Raw genomic sequence first — 26,593 nt, 5'->3', positions numbered from 1 at the left:
TCATGCTGTCATATACCAGGTATTGGAACTAAAAAACATCTGACATCCACTGCAAGTATCTTTTAAGCCATTAGGATAATAACATACAAGCATTCTGTCTACATAAATTCAGGGTCATCTGTCTTTGTAATTGGTGCAACTAGAATTTCAGATAAATCAAATGGTTCAAGAGATGACCGCACTTCTTGTGAATTTACATGACGCTGAGATCTTTCTACTAATGATTAACCGATGAAGTTGTTAAGTTTCTCGACCGATATTACTTTGTTTCAATTAGAAGTTGGAACAACTTCTTTCATTCCAAAGACTGAATGTGCCCCGTTGCTGTCCATAAGGTCTCGCATCTTCTGAGAGGCAGCATTCAGAGTGGTCTCGCTCTTGCAGAAAGCAAACCTCACATATCTGTTCTGATAGGTCTTGATATTAGGGCCCGCATGGAAGAATCCACAGCCAGGTACGGCTGCAACTCCGGCCTCCTGAATCAAGTTCCTGACAAAATCAATCTGCAATGACCACAGTGCAAATTTTGAATGAGATTACATGGAACTATCAGTCAACTAGATTCCATAAAGATGAGGCCGTAATATAAATTAATCTGCTTTGCACAGAAATGAACACTTTACAGGGTATAGATACAAAAGCTCAACTGATATAAAATTAGAAGACTACCATCTACAAATAATAGGATTGCAGTACTAACAGCTGGCCTCTTACATGAGGTGAGGCAGAAACATCCATAAAGAGATCGCAGTAGCATAAAGATGGCAAATACATGTCTGTTGGTTCATCAATTATTTTCTTTCTATTTGTCTGCTATGAACAAAAGTATATTTTCAAATAACTACACTAGGCTTGACCTAATATCTAGGAATTTGTCATTTTTCTGGATCTAAAAACACAGAATCTTCTACTCTCAGAAATAAAATAATCCTCATTGTTCGAGTCTTATAAATTAGACAATTAATAGTTATGAAAGGAGTAAGGTGCTTAATGTAATCAGAGCCATTCAGATGTTGGCCTAGACTTTATTATTATGTGTATATGAGTCTGATCAATGCAAAGAGGTGCAGAGAGAACTAAATTGGCTCCCCTATAATTGGAACTTGCAAGTATTACCAATGTAGAGAAAGATTGAAATTAAGGGGGCAAGTTTAGCATTCCAAATTACATCTATGTTATAATCGAAGAAAGAGATTCCTTTATAACTGTATTTAAGATTTCAGACGTATATTCGTAAGAGAGCAATATAAAAAATGGTCAAGATAAAAAGCTGGATGTTGAAAGAGCAAGGCACTTACATCAGAAATATGCCAGTTCTCAGGTAGCTCAGCAAACACAAATACAGAACCTTGTGGCTTGAAGTGAATCTGAAATCCGAGATTAGATAACATCTCAATGACACAATCTCTCCTTCCCTCGTATGCCTTATTGAGAAACAAGAAATACATAAAAAGACCATTTAAAAAGCATCATATTGGGTCGATTGAATCATTGCAGCTCCACATATTACCACAAGCACTCACTGCTTTTAAGGAATTGAAATAATCTGGTGGGCTTCTCAAGGCAGTCAGTGCGGCTTCCTGGAAAGGTGCAGGAGCCGAATCTGTGATTTTGATGTGGATATTTCTTATCGCATATGCAATATTAGACGGGGCACAAGCCCAACCGATTCTCCAACCTATTTAATTAGATTGACAAGTGAAATAATAGTCACTAATTAGAACTGAAATATCATGAATGGAACAGCTTGTTCTAATGAAGGATGACAAAACTGAGAGAGAGAGAGAGAGAGAGAGAGAGAGAGAGAGAGGACAAGACAATCACAGTTCACTTGCAAAAGCATGTCCATCTATTTATGTTCGACTTCTGGACTTGTGGCAAATATTCCAACTTATTGAATGGGTTAACTTGTAGAACAGTAGAAGTTAATTTCATGGTAACGATAAACATAAAACAGTTCGTAACAATTAACAAATTTGCATATTCAGTTCACAGGATCCTAATGGGGCAAAATTGTAGTTCATGCAGGGAAAAGTAGAAATTCAAAATACTCGGATGTCAACATAGATTGGAATAGTAGTACTCCCATGGTGTCAGTCAGCCAGTTTAGCTACAATAGCAAGTGAAGAAACAAGATAACAGCTCTGATCACCTGTGACACTAAACGTTTTTGACAAAGATGATGTAATGATGGTCCTTTCTTGCATCCCTGGAAGGGAGGCCAGGGATATATGTTTTTCCATGCCAAAGGTTATATATTCATACACCTGAGAGGAAATAAAATCTCCCATTAATTGTTTCAACATGAGGAATATTTATCAATTAATTACACCTTCCTGATTGGAAAGAATTTAACAACTTTCTAGGTCCAATATAAGTAAAAGTATAAAACCATTACAAATGTCAAATGGCATGCTGAAACATATTTATCAATTGAAGTACCAACTTCCTCAAGTTTTGCTATATGAAAGTCAGGCAATTATTTCTGTACAACTATCCCATCTAGTAGTGTCTATTCAGCAAGAGCAAGTGAATCAAGCATGTGATGGCTAGCTATTCAGTGATCTGCAAAAAGAATATGTATCACTATAAAAACCTAGCTTAGGTTTGAATATTTCATTTGTTTCTACATCTTCTTTTTCCTTTTTTTTTTAAATTTTTTTGAAGTACATCTTAGCTATTGATACAGATAACTGATACATTTAGGTAAAAAAGTCATGCATACTTCATCTGTTACAGCAATGCAGTCCATACTGCAGCAGGCTTCAGCAATGACTTGAAGTTCTTCCATGCTGAAAACTTTGCCAGTTGGATTGTGCGGACTGTGTAAGTACCAATTAGCCTTTCGCACAATCTAAATTGTATTTCTCATCAAATTAGCTTATAAAAGAATCATACAGGAACTTACAGGTTGCATCTTTCCTACAGTAGAAAATGATAAAAAAAAAATCAATCCAAGCTTATATTTAGTTAAAGTTTGATAGCATGCCGTCAATTATTGAGGTGAGAGGTTTCATGTAAGCATATACTAGTGCTACAAAAAAAGACGCAGAAGTTGCTGATGTATAATAATAAGCTTATCTAAGAGTCCAGTGAGAAAATGGTACAATAAAAATGCATAAATGGTATAGGAGATGTTTCACATCCATGGATTTGGGAGTGCAGAACAACACGCATAAACCATTGGCTTGATGTACTAAGAAAATACTGACCTGTTCAAAATTACAGCTTTTGTTCGACTAGTAAAGGATTTCATAAATCTGTCTACGTTTAAAGTCCAGCAAGGTGGATCTAATGCCACATATACCTAAAATTTTCAATAAAAAATTCAACATTCAGATAGAGGTACTGTTAAGCTGACTCAACCAAAAGAGTAAAACAGATCTTACACAAGTCACCGATACAGCAAAATGTTACTAAGATAAACTCGTGCATATCAAAAATTCATCATTAACTACACGGTTGTAAGGATATGAAACTTACAGGGATGCCTTCACAAAGTTGTAAGGATATGAAACTTACAGGGATGCCTCCAGCTAAGGCGATACACGATTCATATGTTTCATAAACAGGATCAAATAACAAAACTTCATCACCATGATCGACAACTGTTTGACAATTGTAAACAATGAATACCAACCTCTTGAAATCTCAAGAACGTAAAAAGAAAATGATTTCATATGAAAATACTCCCAAGACATCCAGACATTCTCATACTTGCAAATATCGCTGCTGCGAATGCCTCTGTCTGGCCAACGGATATCACAAAATCCGTGAGAGGATTTACGTCAAGACCATGGTTTCGTTTCATTCCCACCGCCAAGAGGTCACAAATTCCCTGCACATGCCTTGGAAGCAAAAGCCTCTTCAATTCAAGAATCCAAGTGAACACTCAAAATTGAAATAGGTAGCACGAAACGAAAGATCATCACTTTAAAATTTACCGACGAAGTAAAATTATACACTAGAATTGTAAAGGTGCTGCCTCGACAAAAACAAATGAAAAGACTTATACAATCTCTAAATTGCTTCAAACAACGAGCATGCTGACTCCCTCCTGAGATCATCGGCGTCGTTAGACCCAATCAAGAAATGGGTCTAGATTTTAAAAGTACAAAAACCAATACCGTCACTACTAAATGCATTCGCACAAGGAAAAAGTCGATTCTTTTCTGAGAAGCTCAGCGTCCAGGCCAAAAGAAGAGTAAGAGGAAGCAAGAAAAGAGACGAAACTCTTCCCAAAGAGATGGAACCAAACCTGTACTGGTTAAAGTCGGCGTTGATGGCGGAGACGGCAGCGTCTTTGAGGTGAGGAGGTGCGGGGAAGTCAGGGAATCCTTCGGCGAGGTTGATGGCGCCGCATCGCTGAGCGAGGTGGGAGAGCTCTTGGATTGGCGAAGGAGTCAGCGACCGGGAGACTCGGGAAAGTTTTGCCTCCATGGGGGTAACTACTACTACTACTACTACTACTACAACAACAACTACTACTACCTTATCTCGCCATGGCTAACATTTCGTATTTGGGTCTTTAAAAGGTGGCAAAGGATCGGATCTTGACGGGAACCGTATAGGATCCGAATCCACACAGCGATATTAATTTTAATTTTACTTAATTTTTTCACTTCACATCATTACCCAAATCCCTTTTACAATCACACTACCAGTGATCTGGTAATGCGTAATTGCATTGGATTAATAAGATGGCAGTGCATTTGCATAATCTTTCTACTAGATCGTGGTAGTTTAACTTCAATATATTATTTTCTTATTGTTAAAAGAAAATAATAAGATGACACTTTGCATTATAGATGAGAAACCCTGACAACAATAATCCACTGCAAAGTCGTTGCTCGTGTGAATTCCAAAAGCATGTTGGAGTTCAAGTATAGAACCAATGATATCTCTACTCGCTCCAACATGCCGTTATCTTTCCACTTCTGTTCATTTACTATAACAATAGCAACATCTATGGAGAATTGACAGAGCTCATATCTCACATTAGCTTTCACATAACAAAACCTGCAGGAAGACCAAATTGATGGTTGAGGCCGTAGGTGATGCAGACTCTATTCATAATGGTTGAGAAGCCTCAACAACAAAATGGTGGGATTTACTTATGAAGACAGATTAGCCATTTTAACCACACACAAGGGAAAAGGAAGATTTTTTTTTCTTTTTTCTTTCAGTGTCCAAAGCTGTACAAGAAAAATAATACAAGTAGAGCATGGTTTGTTTATACTCAAGACCCCATGGCATCCAGACTAGTTTGCAGCAAATTGAAACACCCGGTGGAATTTACACGGAACAAAATAGTATGTTAGGACTATCCTCTCAAATTGAAACACCCGGTGGACAACTAACGGTTCACTACTAGGTTAATATACATAGTTAGAAAAAGAAGAAGGAAACAAAAACTCAGCTGTCTGTCTGCACATATCCTGTTTGCGAGGTCAAGGGATTCTCAATCATCTTTCTCATGTAAAAGACAAGGTAGACTATTACCATTCAGCACAGCATGATAGAATCTCTTCTCGGCCAGCCCAATATCTGAAAGGATCATTTTGCCCTGCAGAAAGCCAATGAACAGATTAGCAAGGCAGATCTGGTTATCAATAAACAAGCTGCAACTCATGCTAGTCACATGTGGATGTAAGAATAATAGACTTGAAAGGAAAATGCATGAGGACAAATCAGCCGTATATAAATATAAATGAGTTAGAAACTTAGAATACAAACATTACATTAAAATTCTATCAAAAGTTCTGAAACCATTTTGTCTATTAAGTGCACCTCGAGATTCAAAAAAGCTTATCAAACGGTGAAATAAAGCAAACACCTTTTCTCTCTCCACCTTGGTATCCACTTTTCACAATCTCAATATGTAATTACTAATTAATGGCTAGGGAAGCATAAATTTTTTTTCAAAGTTTTAAGGTAAAGTTTCTAGTCCAACCTTGAAGTTTAAAGACTTTTAACATAAAATGTTTCTCGAAGTTTACTCAGACACAAATGCATAGAACTAGTCATTCATCGCTTGATAGAATTTGAGGAAACAGATCTAACTTAATTAGATTTTATAAGTCTTACTGAGAACCTGATTGGTTCAATTGATTATATCAACAAGCCAGATAATACTAGAAGGCTATTTCCAGCATAGCAAATCTAATTAGTAAGTGATCAGATCTAGACTGCTTAAAGCCTGAGGAAATATGACAACATAAGACAGCCAAATCACATGCAAATTCCAAACAAATAAACTCAACTAATATCCCATATCCGTACCTAGAGAATGATCTGCACTTCATTATAACATATATAGATCTCAAAACAATTATAGCAGAACATCTCAGTTATAGTAACAAAAGTGAAGTGATGACAAGCATCATACCTCAGTTGCCATAAATTTCCGGACATTGCTAGCATAGAGCTTAGGGTCCTCTTTTTCTTGATCAGAAGGATAGTATACAGGCAAATGGATCACCTCAATATGATTAACAAATTGACAGAGAAGCAAGGATACATGGCGGACCTGCAAAATTATAAAGAAGAGAAAGAGATGATGCTTGGACAGGATAAGATGGTGATCGAATAGGGGAAAAACATATCAGCAACTAAACTTTTATGAAGTGGTATTAGCTTGATACAATAACTTGTTGATATGAGACTCTGAAAGCTGATTCACTGGTTTTGGATAAGATATTTCATACATTTCTCAGTTCATAATGGAGACCATGCATAAAATGCCAGAATGCAGCTATTTGAAGGCTGAAAAAACCTACATTTTTCTGGAAATTTGCATCACAGTACATCTATTCCACATTGTTGTTGTTCATGCACATGTCTCCTTTATCTTTCAGTTTTAATTCATTTGAGGAAATGCCAAGACAGATCCAGAGACTAGCATAAGTCTTGGCTACATCAAATTACTGATGGAGAGAAGCACCACATGGCTAAGGCTGATCATGGTCCTCTACGGAATGATTTCCTCTACAGAATTATTTCAGGAAAAAGAAAAAACAGTTACATGTTATATTGTGGGAAAAAAAATCAGCATGACATCATCTTCCGGAGCAATTTGAAACATGGTGTTTGTTGACTACCGGTTATCTTGGAACTCGACCAAAAAATAAGAACCATATTCCAAAGAGAGATTAAGTCATCCAGGGTTTTCTTACCCCCGATATAGAGTCCCATGCTGGGCTGAATCTTTTGTAAGGATATCTTAGAATTACTGGAAGCACCGGGGCTTTTGCAAGAAAGGCACCTGTCTTGAATGGAAGAAGATAATCTCCATTTGTGGTTGTGCCTTCTGAAGTTAGCAAAAATAAAGTAGTTAGACCAGAGAAAAATAAGGTGTAGAAAGTTGTAGAGAGAATAAGTAAGACGATTAGTTGGATTAAGTGAAACTTGAAGATAACACAATATATTTCTTCAAACAGTGCATATAAAATCACTTAAGCATGAACCATAGAGAACTCTACTGAGAGAAGTATGCCAAACAGAAGATGGAATGAGAACCTGAAAAAGAGCCTACACCTACCTATATGTGCAGACTGTTTCAGACTTTCAACATCATGTCCACATGCAACAGTCTGTCCACAGTTTTGTGGAAGGTGTAGTATGGAGATGGTGTCATATTTTGTGGTGTACACGCCAAAATGGAATGGAGCTAAACAAATAATGCACAATCAGTGTCCCTTAAAATGGACATAGTAATGCCTTCTGTAATTACTAAACCACTATCTATGACAAAGCAAAGGATGACAAGGTAAAAATAAGCTTAGCAGAGTGTGAGACATTACAAATTTACAACATGCATTTATTATGTACAGCTGAATTTCAAGGCATGCACACAAATATAAATGTTCCTCTTATTTCTGAGAATCAAGAAAAAGACTATGCAATGAAAGGAAAGGACCAGGAAAAAAAATAATAAATGCATGTGTACTTACCAGGAAAGAGCATCATCATTGGGCAAAGCTTATTTTGATGGGCTTCTTGGATTCTTTCTGTCACAAGACCTGCAGCAACAGAGATATTCACAGTCAAGTGTCAATAGATTAATGCATCGAATATTGATATATAAAAGTAGTTAATTACAGAAAATACTATGAAAAATGTGAAAACAAGTCATATATCGAAGTTCCCACAAAAGATCCTATTTAAAGGCATATACATTGTTATCCTGATTCCTGACCACTCAGCTATTTCATGAATTTTAGAACTGTCACTATCAATTGATGACAGTTGGACACTTGAATAGGTACTCAAAGATTACCATTTGTTTATACAACTGAAACATTTAATTTCTAATATATTTTTCAATAACTCCCTAACACTGCTAGAAGAACACCAACTCCTACAGATATAAAAATATAAACATGTATTACATGTTGAGTTCCACTTGTAATGAGCTCAGTCTATCATAACATCAAGGAAACTATGTTCATCCTTTATTAAAATGCAGACAAAGAAACGATGAATAAGACATTATACAATGATGGCAACAAAAGCAGACATTGATTGTTTGTAATAGAAGTTAAGGCAAAAATGCTGTGCATCTCATTGGCACAGTGAGATAATGAACTTCTACTGCAGGAAGCCTGCACTTGTGTTCATCAGTTTACGATGCATCAAAGTTTCAAACTGGATATAATTGAAAAACCATTAGGTGTTCGAGATTTTACCGAACATAACTTTAAACAAAATTGTAAAAAATTAGAAGTTATGGATTCAACATGAGCAAGAAAACATGCACCTACCAGATTAGGTTTAGGCATGACAAAATCCAAATCAAAATGTTTTTTGGGTAAAATTAGTTGGTATAGTTGCAGCACACATAGGACATATATAGACATAAAATAAGGCTTATAAGATGAAACATAATTTGAATATACCTGAAACACCTTTGAAATCAGAACCTCTTGATTCTCGCCGAACATAGACACAGCCAAGGCACTTGCTGCACAAAAGAGAAATGGCAAAACCATTATCTCAATCCAGATAGTCCGAACTTGACTTGAGTGGAATGAGAAAAAACCTTCAGTCCAACAAATTACTTGAAATAGTTACAAGAAGAGCCTAACTGAAACCAGCTTCTTAGATTAAAATAAAGGAAATTTACATTTAACACCCATCCTTTAACCATTTATGGTTTATACCCTCCATTTTTAATATTCATAAATTGAGTCCTACATTTATCAAATATGTGCACAGAACACTCTGAATTAGGCTAACACTAACACTATTTGGGCAAATGGCACAAATATATATATATCGTGAACTACAAATATTTTTTCTTACAATAACTAAAATGCTCTTACTTCCTTTTCTTCTTCTTTCTTTCTTTTAGGACATGAGATTGCATCTTCTTCCTTAGGCAAGAGACTTAAAATTAAGAGAAAGAGAGCAAATTAGACCAAAATGTTAGTACTTTTTTTTTCTTCTTCTTTCTTTTAGAATATGAGATTAGTTCTTTCTCCTTAGACAAAAGATTCAAAGAGAAAAAGAGCTAATTAGCCAGGGTATAGTTGGATATAACTTGGCGAGGATGTTTTCATAATATTTTGACTTTTAGTATAATTAACTTAATCTAAAGGTTGGGTTAAGTTTAGTTAATAGATCTAACAACAGTGCTTTCTACATATATTTAATAAAATATAGGACTTAACTGGCAAATATTAAAAATGGAGGGTGTAAACGGCATATAAGTACAAAAGGCAAGTGTTAAATGCAAATTTTCCTAAATACCAAGAGTTTACAGATAACTGGGATAAGACCTATATCATGATTAATCAAAAGATTTATCAAGGAAAAATGAACTCGTCCTAGAAAATAAGGAAGTTCTATGCAACTCATGTCAAGAGAGCAAGAAGTTTCTATGCAACTCATGTCAGGAGAGGGAGAAGTACTGGGAAGGGGAAAACAAGTTCTTCAATTTTAGTAGTTGAGGAATGTTGGCAGGAAACAAGATCTCCTAAATTATGCTTACTATTTTTTACTAAAATTGTTATAATTTTGGTTAACCCTAATAAGCAAGTTTGACTGGAATGACGACTCTCAGCTATTCAAGGGAAAAAACTTTTGCCCCCTCAAATAAAAAGTAAAAATAAAGCAAAGCAACACCTTAATAGTTGGAGAATATAAGCAAACATATTCAGGATTAAGGTACAATGCGACAGAAACAGATGGATAGAAGTCAAAAGCAAGATAAATGAAGCACCATAGCTTATAAGTAACATCGAGGAGGCCAGTACCTGATAAGACCAACAAGGGGCAGTCTGGCCACTGGTCTCTTCAACGAAAATCAGTTTTTGCAGAAATATGAACATATCAAAACCAAGTCTACATAATTGTTTGTTCTCATCCTGCCACTACAAATTATAACACTGAACTACCTTTGCAACAAAACTTGGAAAGGAAGATGACATATGATAGAGAATATCCAGATAAGATACGTGATTAGATACAATTGCTCCCGGTCTTTCTGAATCAACAAACTGCTTTGCATACCCATCCTGAATAAAATATAAAAAGAAAAGAGTATTAAAAAGAAATTTTCATTAAGCTCCTGAAAACCAGGATATTAGAACTTTGCGGACTTATCTATAGATAAAAGTATCATCAGGGTGAAAGTCCAAATCATTCACAATGAAGAGAAGAAAAGACTTGAGTCTGCTATTCAACTTGTATTAAAAAGCTCTTTGACAGAAAGCACTCTTGATCTCCTTCATAAGTACATAGGAGAGAGTTAAAACTAGTGGCACACAAGAACAGGATAGATAGGTGACAGTATTTTTTCCTTTGGTACTCACTATTGTAAAAATCACTGAACTTCCAAGAAGTTTGCTATCGTCTTAAGAATCAGTAACTTAGTTAGAGAGAGTTAAAAAATACCCAAAGCTCAGAATGACTGTAGGTCTTCGAGTTGAATTCCAAGAGATCCTTCTGTAATTACAATATGCATACATCTCCAGATCTCCTCATGTGAGCAAATACTTCCTTATGTTATGGTAGACCAAAGCGCACCAGTGAGCAAGAACATGTCAATGGCCCAAAGTGGAACCACTAATTCACTATGCACTACACCATCAACAGGTTTAATAAAGGATGACCTTCCACATCCTTCCTTCTATTGAATCGACATATGACAAGAATCAACCATTCAACAAATGACCTTCCACATCTTTCCTTCTATTGAATCGACATATGACAAATAACCAACCATTCAACAATGGAAAGAATATGCTATGACAAGGATATATCTTAAGGATGAGAATTCTTTTTTATTTTAAAATATAATCATGGCATGGAAGAAATCCCTGAAGGAAATTGACAAGGATATATGTTAAGGTAACTTAAAGAGCATTAGGAACAGGATCACAATTTAAGAACAGTTCAAATTGACTATCCAAATGAGAATTTATTGAAGGAAGTACAAGCGCAATCGTATACCTCAGTGTTTAAGATCCGATAGTAGTCATGAATCCAATAGAACCCAAAGAGGAACAACATCACCCGCGAGAGAAACCTCCCACACCGCACGACCACCCTCCTCCTCCACTCCACCATGTGCGCGTAGTCCTCCTGCCCGTCCTCGAGATTCGGTTCGGAGAAAAGGGTACAGATCCGGCATATCAAGTAGTAGAGGATCAAGATCATCACCCCGACCGCCACCCGAATCGGGACGAGCGTCGCGAGAGCGATCCCGAGGAGAAGCTTCTCCGAGAAGGGGAGCTCTCCGCGGCCCATGTCCCCGTACGCGTCGATCCGCACGTATGGAGCATACTTCTCCTCCAGCTCCTCCACGCTCCCTGAGGCAGGGGATGCGGTCGGCTCGAGGAGAGGATGGCCGTCCTCCGGCGGCGCTTCGCCTCCTGAATAGGTGGATCCGTTGGCCCCGTCGCCTAGGGAAGTTAGCTCGGAGGACATTGGAGAGAGCAGGAATCCTAACCCTAGACCTCGACGTACTTCGGAAGAGAAGCCACGCGAGAGAGAGAGAGAGAGAGAGAGAGAGGAAAACTATGCGCTGACAAGTAGAAACTGAAGTGTCCAGCATTGGAGATTGCAGACGATCAACTGCCATCAAAGAATCCAACTATTATCTCTTTCTATCTTTGTCACTAAAAACCATAGCCGTTTACATACCAACTTAATTTAGACTTAATTTAGAGGAGTAGTTCGAGAGCGCGGTGATTTGAAATAATATTTCAGTAGATTAGAGCAATAGTTCCGCCATATACAAGATTTGAAGTCTAAACTAAACGGTTTAATATATTAATTAAAGCTTGATGAACTTTTAGTATTTTTATATCTAAAAAATATTAGTTTTTTATTCGGCCCATATCTCCTTTGCTGTTTGATAATATAAATATATTTTGATATCAAACTATCTAAAAAGTATATATTCTCACTGCATTTGAGGAATTGAGAGCGAAATTTTAAGATTCTGAAACCGAGAATACTTTAGGAGGTAAAATATTATAATAAATCGAAAGAAAGAGGGGAGCTAGGGAGCATAAAGATATCAAGCTAGTAGTCAAAGGCCAAGTATTACTTCTATGCATAAACGAAAAATATGTCTTATTTCTTTTTTCTTATTTTGATAAGATTATAATCTCATAGGTTAATCATAATCCTAAGCTAAATAAAAACACCAGCCTTCCACCTTGATATATAAATTAAACAACTTGATCAACCATTCATGAAAAAAAATTAAACTCATAACCTTTCTCACGGGACTTTACCCCCATAGGATTATAGTAGCGTGATAGCAATTTGATGCATAAACGAAAAGTATGGCATGTTTCTATTAGAACCAGTTCATTTCTTCTAACAATTGTCAGATTAAGCAATCGAGCTACAAAGATAGCTAACGATAACAGAGATGATAAAGTAGACACATCTTATCTTCAAGACAGCAATTTTCCTTTGACAATGGCAGTATTTCTTTCGGTGTTACAACATAGTATCTTAAATAGCACAGCCACATCTGATGTCTGACTATCAAAGATAATTTGGTAATTCCTTCGGAAAAAAAATTATGCACATTGCCCCTTATAATGTGAAGGTAAAAATTAAATACATTGATATGTTGTGGTGCACTTTGCTCTCTGGAATGTAACAACTTGAAATCTAGGTTCTCTAGCTTGAGTCTGCCTCGGTTTGGAGATTCCAGTGAGCAGCGAAGATAACAATGGCATACCCTGCAGGCAATCCTCTGATCCCTCAAGGATTCTGCTACCACCATAGAGTGAATACATCTCATAATGAGTCATCAAATATAGTCGACAGCACGAGCTCGCGCACAAATTTACTCCTTTGGGCCCTTTCTTTCTGATCCTTGTCGGATAAAGATGGTTCCGCTCTGCAAATACATTGAAATATTGAGGAAAAGAAAATCCAACAGAAAATAATCAGATGCACCAGCATGAGAGGATGGTAGCATGATCAGATACAAATTAAACCTGTGGAACTAACGTTTAGGTGGAGATTGACAAAGCTGGCTATAGAAGGGTCTATATATACTCTATAGATTAACACGATCAACATATTAGAAAAATAAAAAGTTTTGACTACCTTTGTCATGCTTATGAGTTAATAGCAATCAGCCAATCCTACCATTTCAATCATTAAGCTAAATCATGTTCTCATAAACCTTCGACTTAATAAAATGATGGATTCTGACAACCTCATGAGTTGTCCAGTATTATAACATATAAATAGATTTTTTTTTCTTTTAAATGTTAAGTTCAGCATGGAAGCAACAGAACATTAGCTAGGTTCGAGAAGAAACTACAAAAAGAATAGTGCTGGTCATGTCATGTCAAAAATTATGCTGCAACAGGAAATGGGCACAAAAGAGAAAGATGTAGATGGGCAATGTACCTTGCTACCACTTTTTCATCCACGCTCTTCTTATCCAAAGACTCAGGTTGCAAATTTCTTGATGCTTCAGCCACAGGCGAAGTGTAAATCAGTGATGATAGAAATGGGTCCGGCGCTGCCACAGGAGGAGGAGCAGTGTAAGAACATCCTCCAAGAAGGGATTGCAGATTGCCTTCTCTTAGTTCCTTTCTCAACAAAGACAGCACTGAATGGGAACCTGAAGAAGCTTTGCGGAATCTCCGCCTACGGTGCACATGTTGCATGTGAATTACTATTAAGGAACACAAGAAGTATTTTGAATTGTGCTCATCTATTGGTGTTCTGAGACAGCAATTGTGGTCATATGTACACTATCCTCAAAGCGAACTAGATTGTGCTAAAGTTCAGCTAAAAGCAAATTTTATCAGTTATAAAGAAAAGGATATCTTGAAGTAACTATCGTGCTGCATTATCATGTGCCCAACCAAGTCCATCCCAACCCTGCCTGCACAAATGGGACATACCTACAAAAAAGCAAGTCTTTCCAGATCTCAGAACCAATAACAGTCATATTGACAGAATATATGAAGCCCATTGTTAACGTCCTGCCAATTATTGCTCATATAAACATCTAATCATCACTAAGTAGTCTACCAGTGTGCTTTCATAAAACCGTCCACATTTTGACTTAAAATAGATTGTTGTGCTGCATTATGCATGGGAAAGACAATTTACCGTGTCGTACACTCGTACAAGAACTAAATAAATTTGAACAAACTGTCAGGTATGACAAGCTATCGATATACCGCCCTACTTTGTTAGATACTAACACAAACATCCACAATTTTGCATCAAGGAAGTTTGTCCATCTTCCATAAATTTCCTCATGAAATTCGTGGGTAGCATAAAAGAACAAAACAATTTCGATGATTCTATAGTAAATTACACAAGATGGAACTCTTTTCCAACTAAATACAAAACAAAAGCCGTGTCCGAGCGGGTTATTGTGGGGTGATCACTGATCAGAAGAGAGTATATGGTAGAGCTCCACTGCTCAAGAATGAAAAGGAATAAGTGGACCATCGGATCCCATTACTAAGATAGCAATTTCTTAATCCTTGCGGACTTTTCTAAAGTATATATTTACCGATTGCATAGATATTGTAGCACACCACAGGGATCGCTACGACAAAAATGAGACCACATGAATAATTTGCCGACAATAGGGATCAATTCACCATTTCCTCCCATTTTTTAGAAAAAAAGAAAGAAAAGTCATAGAACAAGACAGGAAAGCTTAATCTACGACATGAGTACAATAAATTTCATCATAAAAATTCATTTTTGACGGTAGAAATGAACCAGTGCATCTCTAAAATAGGTGAAAGAAAGCATTACCCCATTCTTGGCCTCGATGGGGTGCTCATCATCGATGTGGCAGCAAAGCCCCACGAAATCTAAATCCTCGCCACAGAAAGGGCAACCGAACACCAGTGAAGGCTCGTCATCACCACCATCGATCTCTTCGAACCCTAGGTACTGCTCTGGAGACCCGAAAAGCCGGTCAAACCGCGCAAATAGAAGGATTAGGGGGGAAAAAGAAAAAAGAAAAAAAAAGCAATCGAGCGCGCACCGTATCGCGATTGGAGGCGCTTCGATGCGGCAGAGGAGAGGCGGCTCCACGAATCCGAGTCCATGAATCGATCGATCGGATTCGCGTCAATTGCAGAGCTTCAATCCGATTCTCCCTTCAAATGGAACCCTAATCGAGAGAGAGAGAGAGAGAGAGAGAGAGGAATGAGAAAGGCGACAGTAGAATAAGTAACGCATTCGGCATAGAGGGAGGGTTGGATACAGACCTCTAAAAAGAAGAGGACCAAAGTATTTGAAGCATGGCGTGTTCTCCTCTCACTCGCTGTGTCGTCCTGTTTGATGTAATGACCTCTCATGCGGATTCCAAATGCTGACGCGGACTGTATCCTTCGTGCGGTCTTTGCGTCAAACTTTTTGGACCGTAGCACGTGGGGGTTTGTCGCCACGAGGGCGCCATTCGGCGAATCCGCTGTCCGGTCTCGCACACCAACGCGCTTGGTCTTCCCACATCGGTTAGGTCGCAACTCAATTTTCAAATAATTTATTTTATTATTATTATTAAAGCTTAAAAGACTTTTGGTCCGGTATGCGACATTAGTTAGAACACTGTATAAGAAGAATACAGAAGCTAATTTTGTTTCAATTAGGCATTTTAATTGGATAAATTACAAATTGCCCGTGTATGAATTACCCTCTAAATATTCCGAGTTTTTAACCAAACTACACATGTTTACCGCAATAGATTACACCCTAAACTTAATACCAAAACGATCTTACTCATTCTAAATAAAATATTAAACTGTTAAATGATTTATCAAGTCAAAAGTAAAACACTCATCATATCAATATCAATAATTTTTCAAGTAAAATGTTAGTCATATCATCAATTTTATATTAGAAAAATATTAAAAAATTTAACAGTTTACTTAAAAAAGATGATACATATAAAACGCTAAATAATTAAATAATTTATTGTTAAAAATACTACACTATTTAACATGGACGCTAAAATACTTTTTGCGGATCATAACTTTCTACCTAATTGTTTATTTTTAACCTATTATATTGTTTATATAAAAATAAAAGAAATATAATAATTTTAATTGAAACTTAATCAAACCAAGAAAGATATAAGTAAAAGTATAATAAAAAATTTGTAGCATTAACTTTGTGCTCAATTATCTATTTTAATTATAAAATATACTATTGTAAAGATATGAAAAAAGACCTATAATTTGGAATCATGTAATCATTCTCTACAACCGATTGCACCCAAATTTTACTTTTTATTTTATTTTTTTATTTTTTTCTCACTCAACTGTTTAGTGTTTTCTAAAATATAAAACACTGATATACATTTTACTTTTAGCTAGGTAAAACATTGATCTATTTTCGTATTAAGTTTGAGGTGGGTAAATAAGTTTTAAAAGAGTTAAACTCTAAATTTTCATTTATATCACTTTGCCCTCTGTGATTTAAACTAATATGAAAGCATTAACTTTTCTATCCAACTTAACGGAGAAAGTACCCCAAAAAATTATCAGAAAGAAATTTTCCACCATAATGAATATTAAAATTAATTTAAAATTTACCTAAGTTTATTAGAGATCGCTTTGAAAGGAATGGAGCTGTAATACAACAATTTATGATAATATCAATGGACATGAGAAAGACATAAGGGAAAGTAATATTACTGAAACAAAAGGGCTTCTTAAGAGGAAGAAAGACCAAAATTGACATGAAAGAAAGTAGTAAGAAGAAATATGAGAACACTTAATTTAATAAAATAAAAACGTGCACAAATATATATATATATATATATGATTTAGAAAATTTTCATTCTCAAGATCAACAGTTACTAGCTGCAGCTTTGCTTGTCATGGAGCCACCTTAATTAATTCAGAAGCTTGAAAGGCTCTTCCCACAAGCTCTGCAACCGTCAGTTTCAGGTCAAAAGTAATCCTCTGGAGCACATAACATAAGGTTGTGACATCCTGCATTGCTCTGTGCTCAGGACCCTCCAAAGGTATGTCATAGTGCTCTTTCAAGGACTTCAGTGATACAGACCCTAGCTTTGATCCTGCAAGAGACAATAACATATGCCGAAGTTCAAGTTGGTCCACGACCTAACTGAAAGAATGCTCCAAATCCATATTACAATCAAACAGAAATATAACATAATTACACGAGTCATAAAAGAATATTTTTGTGTAAGAAGAATTCCAACTCGCTTTTAGGGTTAAGATAAAACTATCTCCCTAGCTCGCTTTGCCAAATTGATTTGTCAAATGTTGGTTCAGCTTTAGGATCCTGATAAATGCACAATTAAGTAAGGTTCGAAAAGTTGGGATCGGAATTGGCCTTCCGAAAAAACGATACGTATCAGCCGGATCGGCCATATTAGCTGTATCGGTTGCCTAGATCAGATTTGACTTTTTAATTACATAAAATTTTAAGTATTATTTAAAAATGTAGGAAAACTACTAAAAATTTAGAAAAAAGCTTACCAAAAAAAAGAAAAGAAAAAAGAAAAATTATAGTACAATAAAAATTGAAAAAAGAAGAGATTAGAAAGAGCATGAGTGGAAGAAAATCAAACAAAAAAAAAACCATGATGCAGTAAAGAAGAAGAAAAAGAAGAAAAAAAAGGAGAGAGTGGAAGAAATAAAAAAAATGAGAGAGAAATTAAAAAATTATATAGCGGAGTTTGTCAGAGTTCACCGAAGTTCGTCGGAGTTCACCGGAGCTAGATCTCTCTGTAAGAGAAACAATGATTATATGTAAGGAGAGGAAAAAAAGAGTAAAAAGAAAAAAGAAGAGTAAGAGAGTGAAAAGAAAGAGTGAAAGAGAGAAAGGATTCGGATCGGGCCTGGATCGGGATTAGGTTCCGCCAATCCCGATCTGGATCGACCGATCCGTATTGGGATCGGCCGATACGGCGAACCATGCAATTAAGAAGATAAGGCTCAATTAAAGTAAAGGTTAACTTAGAGTTTGATCAAGGTATTTGAATAAATGAAAGTATGTGATAGATGCACTTTCCTAGTAAAATCTAATCTCAAATTTCTTCCTTAGTTGCCAGCCTCCATCAAAGACACAAGATCTTAAGTAAGAATGCCAGCCCAGGGGTGTAAACGAGCTCTTAGGCTCTACTCAAGCTCGGCTTATTATTTTGAGCCTATATTTTAATTCAGGCTCTGCTTCCTAAATTTCTAGCCGAGCCCAAGCTGAGCTAGAACTTTAAACATCAAGCTTATTTCAACTGAGCTTAATTCAAGCCTAATTTGAACTTGAGCCTTAAACAATCCCAGTTCAAGCTTTAAATAAGCTCAATTCAAGCCTGATGCAAGCCTTATTCAAGTCAGTTGGATTAAACTTGGATTAAATAATACTTGAATAAAGTTTAAATGAAATAAGGTTTGATTAAAAATAAGATTAGATCAAGTTAGTGATGGATATAACCCATAGAAATTAACCTAAAGGTCACAAATTATTCATAGTATGAATTAGTATTATATATATGTGAGTATTATCGAGCCAGCTTGTGATCAGGCTCCGCTCAAAATAAATTTCGAGCTTAATTTTTTTTGTCTAGGCTCAGATTTTTAATTTTGAGCTAAGCCTTGCCTCGAGCTGAACTCAAGCTGCTCGATTATATTGGCAGCCCTAATACAGCCTAACCACCCCCACCACAGCATTTACATGCTGAAGATCTCTTTGTTTCATGTTTTGTTGCTAACACATTAAAATTTCTGAAATTCCAGAGGGCAGAAGAATGAGATGATTTTGTAAGCACAAGTTCCACGGAAAAACAGAAAATATAAAAGGAGCAACATGAGCTATCCTTACAAGCGCTCAAATTGTGAGATTGTTATCATTAAAGAAATTGCACAAGTTTTTCCAAAATCCAGCCCAGGATACTTGCACTTAATCACATTGGACAATATTGGTCATAAATAAGATGTGCAATTATTATTTTCCAGAAAGAAAAGTACATGAATCAGATGATGGTACATTCAATTGGTTAGAGTAGCAGGCACGTTTCAATAAACACAGACTTCTTATAAAGGCAATATAATAGAAGTGCTTGAATTAAAGCTTCTCACCAGACAATAACATTGAAACTATGTACAGCATATTGGATTGACATACCTTTTCTTGATTTGATTATCCCAATAATAGCATTAGAAGGATTTTTAAAGTGTTTTGTTAGAATTAGTATACACACATGAGATTAAGATGACCAAGCAAGGTTTTAAGAAAAAAACAGATGACCAAGCAAGAGAGATGTCGATTTCAAGATTGAATGAAAGGAAAAGAATCAAGAGACAACCTACCATCTGAATTCAGCAACTGGCGTGCAATGGGAAGTGTATCTACAAACAGCCAGTCTGCAGGGATCTGTGCTGAACAACGCTGGAATTCCTTGACGATGAAAGGTACATCAAACCGGCGCCCATTATGAGCAACCCACAGAACTGGATTGCCCTCTGTTTGGCGGCTTCGTACATAATGTAGTAGGATTGGAACTAAATCCTTAAACCTGCCATTATTGAATGAGGTAAAGTTCAGGAAATATAGCAACTCTATTCATGTCTAATCTGAGGTTAATTCAGATATATTCTCCATTTGCAATGTTGTCTAAGTTTCTCCAATATAATGTCAATTAAATCCAATTCTCCTAAAACTCTCAACATTTAAAGAAAAGTGAAAAGCTTCACGATTTATAAAGGTCCAACTCAGTTTATCTGAATTAATTGACGGACAAATGAGGGATAGAAGCTACCAAACAATACAGATGATATATGGTATTCTTATCTTATATGGTCAACTATGAAGGCTAAGGATAAAAAAGAACAGCAGAACACGCTCACTTTGTAGGGGAAGCATACCTTGGGACATCAGGCTTGTTGACCATATAATTTTTTATGCCATGAATATATGCATTCAGCACATCTTTTTCAGGATTAATAAGAGTCTGGAATATACTATTCCTTCCCCCAGTAAGATCACGAAGAGCAAACTCAATTATTCTTTCACTCTGCTGACTAAATCCAGTAGTTTCAATATCAAAAACAAGAATAGTCACAGGCTGCCGTGTGGCTGTGTTGCCAGATATCTCTTTCTGGAGATTGTAACACATATTCGATTTGGACTCGTGTAACCCTAGTTGGTTTGAATTTAAATGTGCCAATGATCCATCTGTTCCATCATGTCCCTCCAGAGTAATGCTTGGTAATTCTTGTTTCCTCCCTTCTGCTCTTGTGGTTAAAAGTCTGACATCACATCTTCTTATCAATGTGACACAGAAGTTGTTCCACACATTGTTTCGTATTTGATGAAAGTTACCCGAGCAGATAGAAGCTAAGGACATTATGAACAGAATGAATTTGCTGTCAAGAATTTCACCTCATAAACTCGGTCTTGCATAAGAATCAAGATTGTCATGCAGCATATGTTCTTGCCCATCTATATTCCTGAAATGCATCCATAAGCCCCAAGTTAACTACAACCAGAAATTCTTCATTCGACCATTGAAGTGGTAGAAGACAAGTGAACTCCTTTCAGAAGTTATTGTTCATTTTCTAATTTCTGGAGTAAAAATTTGTCAAGACGATTAAAGATCTCTGACAAAGTAAACAATATGGAGAAGAAATTAAGATTCTGCAGAATTTATACCAAGTGTGTAAGACAAAGTATATAAAATGCAATTTTAGTAAATCAATGCAGTAAGATAGAGAAAATAACTTCGGCGGATACGAATTACTAGATGGAAACCATGGTTCTATAAGAAAGGGAAATAATAAGAATTTTGCACTCTAATTAGAGCATAACAGCTAAAATGGATAAATCTCTCAACAGATACCCTTGAGCTAAAGAGCGAGTTTCCTGCAATGACGAGAAGACTAAAGTTAACCATGGATCACAGTGGTGGGGAAACTAGAAAACAATATAAGAAGAAGCCGACGTTACTTAGATGAGAAAATGGTCTTCGGATAGAGTAGCTATTGATGTGTACTTTTCCCACCAAAACCAAGCATAGGACAACAACACAAACAGAAAACCAAGGTTGCGTAATGCCCTGATCTATACCCACCAAATGTTTGACGAAATTCCTCACCCAGAACTGCTCCACCCATCGCAAAACCTCAAATTTTGCTCCGAATACTACTACTCGTTCGGCAAATTTCGAACCGTCGTGCACTTAAAGTTAAAGTTAAAGGAACCAACCAAATCATAGAACAATGAAATCGAAGAAGGGGTGATGGTACCCAGAGCTCAGTTTTGGGCTTAGCAAGAATGCCCAAATATGTGATAAAAGAAGCGGCTCTACGGTTCCAGTCCGTGGGAGACGTTGACTAATGGATCAAATCTAAATGGGCCGACCCATTAGAAGAAAATGAGGAGCTGGGATATCCAAATGCCACTTAATAAAGATCCACACCCAAGGTGGAAGTGGAACACACGCTTATACATCACGAGTTCAAATATTTAATTATTTGAATTAAATATTAATTTGTAGTCTAACTCAAGCGTGGAAAGAGACCCTGGTGTAAAGGACCAGACATTTATTTGTCTGCAAACAAAGCGGGGCAAAAGTGGTTAATTCTTTTTCATTGTGAAGATGAAAGTGGTTTTATAAAAGAAACACTTTGCGGTTTGTTTTCACTTTTCATTTCATTTATTTGCAATACTGGACCACATTATGTAATATTTATGCGATCGAGTTATGGCTCCGCCAACTTTCCTCTATTATAATACACTCATAGGGAATAAAGAAGACGAGAAACTTTAGGGATACCCTCCAAACTCTAATAAATAAATATTAACATACATTTGTGTCGAATTTATCTTTCTGTTTATCTAAAATTAATATTTTCTGATCCTTATTTAAGTATTTCTCCTTGTTTGAAGCTCTCAAACTCGCAATCTCTCTTAACTTCTATCCCGCTCCTTATTCTCACATCGATCATAACCTAATCTCTCAAGTTCTATCGTGATATTACTTTTAATTTTTCTTTTCTTCCTACTGTCAATCTCTTCGTAATATCTCTCTCTCTTCTTTTTATAGCCCAAATGTGCATAAAGATAGTTCAAGGAGTCACCTTTTCTTTTCTTTAGATATAGGTGATACTTGATTATATAAGTTTAGAAGATTTTCATGTAATTCTACTGTCCACTGCGGCACATATATATATTGATAAAAATTATCTATATTTGGATGAAAAATATTAAAATTCTCTATTGCTTTGATAAGTACATATTGTTTTTTTTTTAACATGGATGACATTCATGTTAATTTTGAAATGATTATAAGTTAGAAAATAAACCATTTAACAAGAAAGATAAATGCTCAAGACCATGAGGTGTGTGTGTATATATATATATATATATAAAGGATTCAAGGGTGTCCACACAAAAGCCTCGGGTTCTGAGGGTGTACATGCAAGAGAAAACTTGGCTTATAAGCTTTCTAACCAGACCGTGCATCAATGGTGACCAATCCTTTCCCAGGCTGGATCTAAACTCCAAGACTTAAAAAGCAGCAGTAGCTAAAGGCTCTTTAAAAGAGAGAGAGAGAGAGAGAGAGAGAGAGAGAGAGAGAGAGAGAGAGAGAGAGAGAGAGAGAGAGAGAGAGAGATCAAAGATTCCCTCTCTGCCTGAGAAGAGATAGATTGTATCTTTGCTTTGCCATTAAGTGGATCTCCAACTCAACTCTCTCAATCTCTAGCTTCGTCTCTAAGCCTCTATTCTCTCAGTCCCCACACTTCTTCCACTACCATCCTCTTCCAAAAAAGTGTAAGATCCAATTCTTTCACATTCACATGCATGCATGCATGGATCCACCCACCCGCTATATATATATATATATATATATACACGTATAATATACCATGTCGTATTTGCAAATTGATCCCTTCCTTTTATGTTAATTAGAAGACTCTCTCACTGAAGGACAATATTCCTGATAGTGATGAACGGAGGAGCAAAAGTTTTCTGTGCAAAAATAAATTTCTCGCCAAATTAAGTGCGCTATGTATACCAGCACATTGTGAGGAGATCGTACCGTAAATTTACACGTGTCGATGGTGCCCCGGTTCCATCTGACGACGTGCGAGCTCCGTCCTCACGTCAACGCTCCTCCTTTGGCCACGTCACCGTCAGAACTCTCTCGTCCTCCCGGATTTGAAGTAAAGCGTCATTAACTATTATGTTTAAAGCGTCATTAATTAACTAGGATTTAAAGCGCAAAAGATATATTCTAATAAAAAGAAAAGGAGAAAGAAGTGAGTGGGATAAAAATTTTATCGGGATTTCCATCCTTATATCCGATGCCATTCGCCTTATTCTACGCTCTCACCTCTCTCTCTCTCTCCGCGGTAGTGCCGTAGTGAGAAGCCAAAAGGAGAGAAACGAAATGAGGAAACGATTTCCCTCACCGTTTCCCCCGGCTCCCATGCTGCTGCCCTTCCTTCTCCTCCTCCTCCTCCTGGTGGCCGCCTCCTCGCCCTCGACCACGAGCGCGGCGGCGGTGATCAAGGAGGGTCTCACGTGCACAATGTGCGCCTCCTGCGACAACCCGTGCCAGCCCCCCGCCACAGCACCCCCTCCGCCGCCGGCGACCACATCGGGGTGCCCTCCGCCGCTGAACACCATCAACTACTGGTCGCCGCCGCCGCCGCAGCAGAGCGGCTACTCGTCCCCGCCTCCTCCATACAGCGGAGGAGGGGGGAGCTCATCGTACTACACTCCCCCACCACCGCCGCCGTCTCCGGCGTCTCCGGCGGCGCCAAGCGGCTACTACCCGGCCCCCCCGCCGCCGAACCCGTTCTTGCCCTACTTCCCATTTTACTATTACAGCCCTCCTCCGCCGTCCGAGTACCACTCCGGATCGATCAATCTCAAGCCCATCGCATCCATCGCCATCCTCTTCCTCCTCTTCCTCTTGTGATCTCTCTCTGTGGATTCTTCTCTCCGCTATGTTTTTTTTTCCTTGCAATTTTCTCACTCTTTTTGAGTAATTTTTTGCGATTCTATGTAGAATTATGATGTAATAGTTATAGAGAAATGACGAAGGGGGAATTAATAATGGTGGCAATTAATTCGTTTGAATAGTTGCGAGTGGGGCGGTGAATCCGATGCTTGCGGTACGGTGTTCCTCCGTCACCTATTTACAAGCAAATTCCCCCGCTAGTAGGTTAAAAGTGTATTAGTAGTTGGAGCAGTACGCCCTTGCTACTAGTGGTTGAGGAGGAATCTTATATAGCGGCGGAGGTGCAAAGGACGCGATAGTGGAGGTCGGTGTTTAGCTGGATAGCACGCGGGATGGGACGTGGAAGATAATGATAGGACGCTTATAGCTACAGTTGTACAGTAGTTACCTTCAGTTCTGAAATATATCAGAGTATCTATTATGAGTCTATGATATCGACATTGCTTAGAATTTTACATAATTCCCTGATAATTATGATATTTTTAAAAAATAATAATCTATTTTTTAAATTGTTGTTCTATTAGTTAAATTAAGTTAATCACAATTAAAATAAATATTTTTTGCCCTTATATCTATATATTATTTATAATAGTTCAAAAGCTATTTATTACTTTCCCGAAAATCATAAATTCAAATTAAAAAAAAATTAAGTAAGAGAAAATTTTATGATTAATTTTTTTATTATAAATATAAAAAAGATAGATATTTTATTATTTATATATGTTTGTTAGTTAAGAATATTTCTTATGATATTTTTATAGAGTGTAATGTTAATCTATGATATTATAAAAGTTTTCATGGACAATTATCTAAAAAAACGCCTTACAAAATTACAATAATACACTACAATATTTGTCTGAATCAAAAGTTAGGGCTCTTATTTAAATTTTTTTTAGCGTGACGTTTTATAAAGTTTTCATAATTACGCTATATTTGTGATAACTATCAAGACATATTATTCTAATTAACCAAGAAAGAGTTATTACATATTAATTTTCTCACCTAACAACATCTAAAAACCGATCAACACGTGCAGCATGCATGCCACTAATTTGGAGACATCCACACCTACACATCGATTAACGCAGGCGCCGCCAGCGCCGGCGCCCCGGCAGCCGCCACGTCCACAGCCGAGCGACAAAGTGGACACGTGTCATGCGTCCGGAACCACACCCGGATACACAACCCATGAAACCTATGCCCGCACCTCGGCAGCTCCGCCACCTTCTCCCCCTCCTTCATCCCGTTCAGGCAAACCCCGCACTCCACCTCTCCGCCGCCGAATACCTTCGCGTGCACCGCGCGCGACCCCGCGGCCTCCGGCGGGGGCGGGGGCGTGTCGCCGTCTGGCTCACCGGAGAAGAGGAGGCGGCAGAGGCGGCCGCTCCTGGTGGTGCGGTTGACGAGGAGCCAGCGGACGTAGAGGTAGAGGAGGAAGAAGACGACTACGGCGGAGAAGACGGTGTCGACGTTCGTCGGGCTTAGTAGCTCGTCCATGCCGGTCTTGACCACCACTTGATCGATCGCCATGCATGGGAGAGTTGGGTTACAAAAGGAGATCTATTTATGCGTAAACTAAAAGCAAAGCTATCCACGAGACAAGCAAGCTTAGCTTTCACCTGCGGCTTCTATGGGAGCTTCTCTTGTCACCTTCGTACGTACGTATATACTATGGTACCTACGTACGTACGACGCGGGAAGGAGGAGGTACGCAGCTGATCATCTGCAAGGATGGACGTTGGAATTGGAGGCTCTCATCTCAGGCCTCAGGGTGGTGCTTGGCAAATTTTGGCATTTCACTTATTGCTTTTAAACTCGTGCATGCGTGGTTGCAGAGGAGCGTGCTCCGTTCGCTACTGCGCTTCGGGAAGGACGACTACGAGCGGGTCCTGATGCTCCTGTGACGCGGGCGGTGGACCCGCAAACCCGATAATTATCAAGATATATCTAAATATTAACAATATAATTTTCCAATCCCATTTCAGACGATTTATGTGAAGAAAAAAATAGTCTCTTCATCATCTTCATTAAGTTTTAACTATGATTAGTTAAATTTAGGAAATAATATATTTAATAATAATAATAATAATAATTTTGAGGGTACGGAAATTGGTGTCGAGATGGTTGGGAAGTAAGGAA

The 26,593-nt window shown here is 37.4% G+C and overlaps 6 protein-coding genes across 17 annotated transcripts; 1 reads left to right on the top strand and 5 right to left on the bottom strand.

Moving 5' to 3' along the window:
* Positions 1–60: 60 nt before the first annotated feature.
* LOC140781018 (uncharacterized) lies at positions 61–4,508 on the bottom strand. 2 transcript variants are annotated; one of them, XM_073126769.1, is made up of 9 exons: positions 4,259–4,508; positions 3,718–3,848; positions 3,523–3,608; positions 3,213–3,307; positions 2,726–2,822; positions 2,153–2,267; positions 1,524–1,678; positions 1,299–1,424; positions 61–503 (listed from the first exon to the last, which is right to left on the bottom strand). In XM_073126769.1, the coding sequence occupies exons 1-9, from the start codon at positions 4,438–4,440 to the stop codon at positions 270–272; spliced, it is 1,221 nt and encodes a 406-aa protein (XP_072982870.1). In that variant the 5' UTR covers positions 4,441–4,508; the 3' UTR covers positions 61–269. The 2 variants fall into 2 exon arrangements, with proteins under 2 accessions (XP_072982870.1, XP_072982879.1); XM_073126778.1 differs by having other exon boundaries at positions 3,718–3,838; positions 4,259–4,414.
* A 644-nt stretch (positions 4,509–5,152) lies between these two features.
* LOC140780700 (lysophospholipid acyltransferase LPEAT1-like) lies at positions 5,153–12,112 on the bottom strand. 2 transcript variants are annotated; one of them, XM_073126412.1, is made up of 9 exons: positions 11,455–12,112; positions 10,398–10,517; positions 10,257–10,294; positions 8,898–8,962; positions 7,953–8,021; positions 7,541–7,669; positions 7,176–7,309; positions 6,389–6,529; positions 5,153–5,566 (listed from the first exon to the last, which is right to left on the bottom strand). In XM_073126412.1, the coding sequence occupies exons 1-9, from the start codon at positions 11,929–11,931 to the stop codon at positions 5,462–5,464; spliced, it is 1,278 nt and encodes a 425-aa protein (XP_072982513.1). In that variant the 5' UTR covers positions 11,932–12,112; the 3' UTR covers positions 5,153–5,461. The 2 variants fall into 2 exon arrangements, with proteins under 2 accessions (XP_072982513.1, XP_072982514.1); XM_073126413.1 differs by lacking the exon at positions 7,541–7,669 and having other exon boundaries at positions 11,455–12,106.
* Positions 12,113–12,905: 793 nt separating this feature from the next.
* Positions 12,906–15,721, bottom strand: LOC140796826 (protein DEHYDRATION-INDUCED 19 homolog 2-like). The gene is made up of 5 exons (XM_073149967.1): positions 15,500–15,721; positions 15,265–15,410; positions 14,313–14,390; positions 13,888–14,150; positions 12,906–13,366 (listed from the first exon to the last, which is right to left on the bottom strand). The coding sequence occupies exons 1-5, from the start codon at positions 15,561–15,563 to the stop codon at positions 13,264–13,266; spliced, it is 654 nt and encodes a 217-aa protein (XP_073006068.1). The 5' UTR covers positions 15,564–15,721; the 3' UTR covers positions 12,906–13,263.
* A 1,402-nt stretch (positions 15,722–17,123) lies between these two features.
* Positions 17,124–23,962, bottom strand: LOC140802759 (exonuclease DPD1, chloroplastic/mitochondrial-like). 10 transcript variants are annotated; one of them, XM_073158362.1, is made up of 6 exons: positions 23,822–23,962; positions 23,528–23,666; positions 20,869–20,936; positions 20,352–20,735; positions 19,797–20,002; positions 17,124–17,539 (listed from the first exon to the last, which is right to left on the bottom strand). In XM_073158362.1, the coding sequence occupies exons 3-6, from the start codon at positions 20,871–20,873 to the stop codon at positions 17,337–17,339; spliced, it is 798 nt and encodes a 265-aa protein (XP_073014463.1). In that variant the 5' UTR covers positions 20,874–20,936; positions 23,528–23,666; positions 23,822–23,962; the 3' UTR covers positions 17,124–17,336. The 10 variants fall into 10 exon arrangements, with proteins under 10 accessions (XP_073014463.1, XP_073014462.1, XP_073014457.1 ...); XM_073158361.1 differs by lacking the exons at positions 23,528–23,666; positions 23,822–23,962 and adding exons at positions 21,326–21,348; positions 21,433–21,725; XM_073158356.1 differs by having other exon boundaries at positions 20,352–21,086.
* Positions 23,879–24,883, top strand: LOC140802761 (uncharacterized). The gene has a single exon (XM_073158366.1). It carries the CDS (start codon positions 23,879–23,881, stop codon positions 24,410–24,412), a length of 534 nt encoding a protein of 177 aa, XP_073014467.1. The 3' UTR covers positions 24,413–24,883.
* A 639-nt stretch (positions 24,884–25,522) lies between these two features.
* Positions 25,523–25,984, bottom strand: LOC140802506 (RING-H2 finger protein ATL2-like). The gene has a single exon (XM_073158041.1). It carries the CDS (start codon positions 25,982–25,984, stop codon positions 25,523–25,525), a length of 462 nt encoding a protein of 153 aa, XP_073014142.1.
* Positions 25,985–26,593: the final 609 nt, after the last annotated feature.

Source organism: Typha latifolia, chromosome 1, assembly GCF_019914945.1.
Source record: "Typha latifolia isolate L0001 chromosome 1, TyphaL0001v2, whole genome shotgun sequence".
NCBI lineage: Eukaryota > Viridiplantae > Streptophyta > Magnoliopsida > Poales > Typhaceae > Typha > Typha latifolia.
Note: the sequence above shows the minus strand (reverse complement) of the source record. Positions and strands in the feature narration are given on the sequence as shown.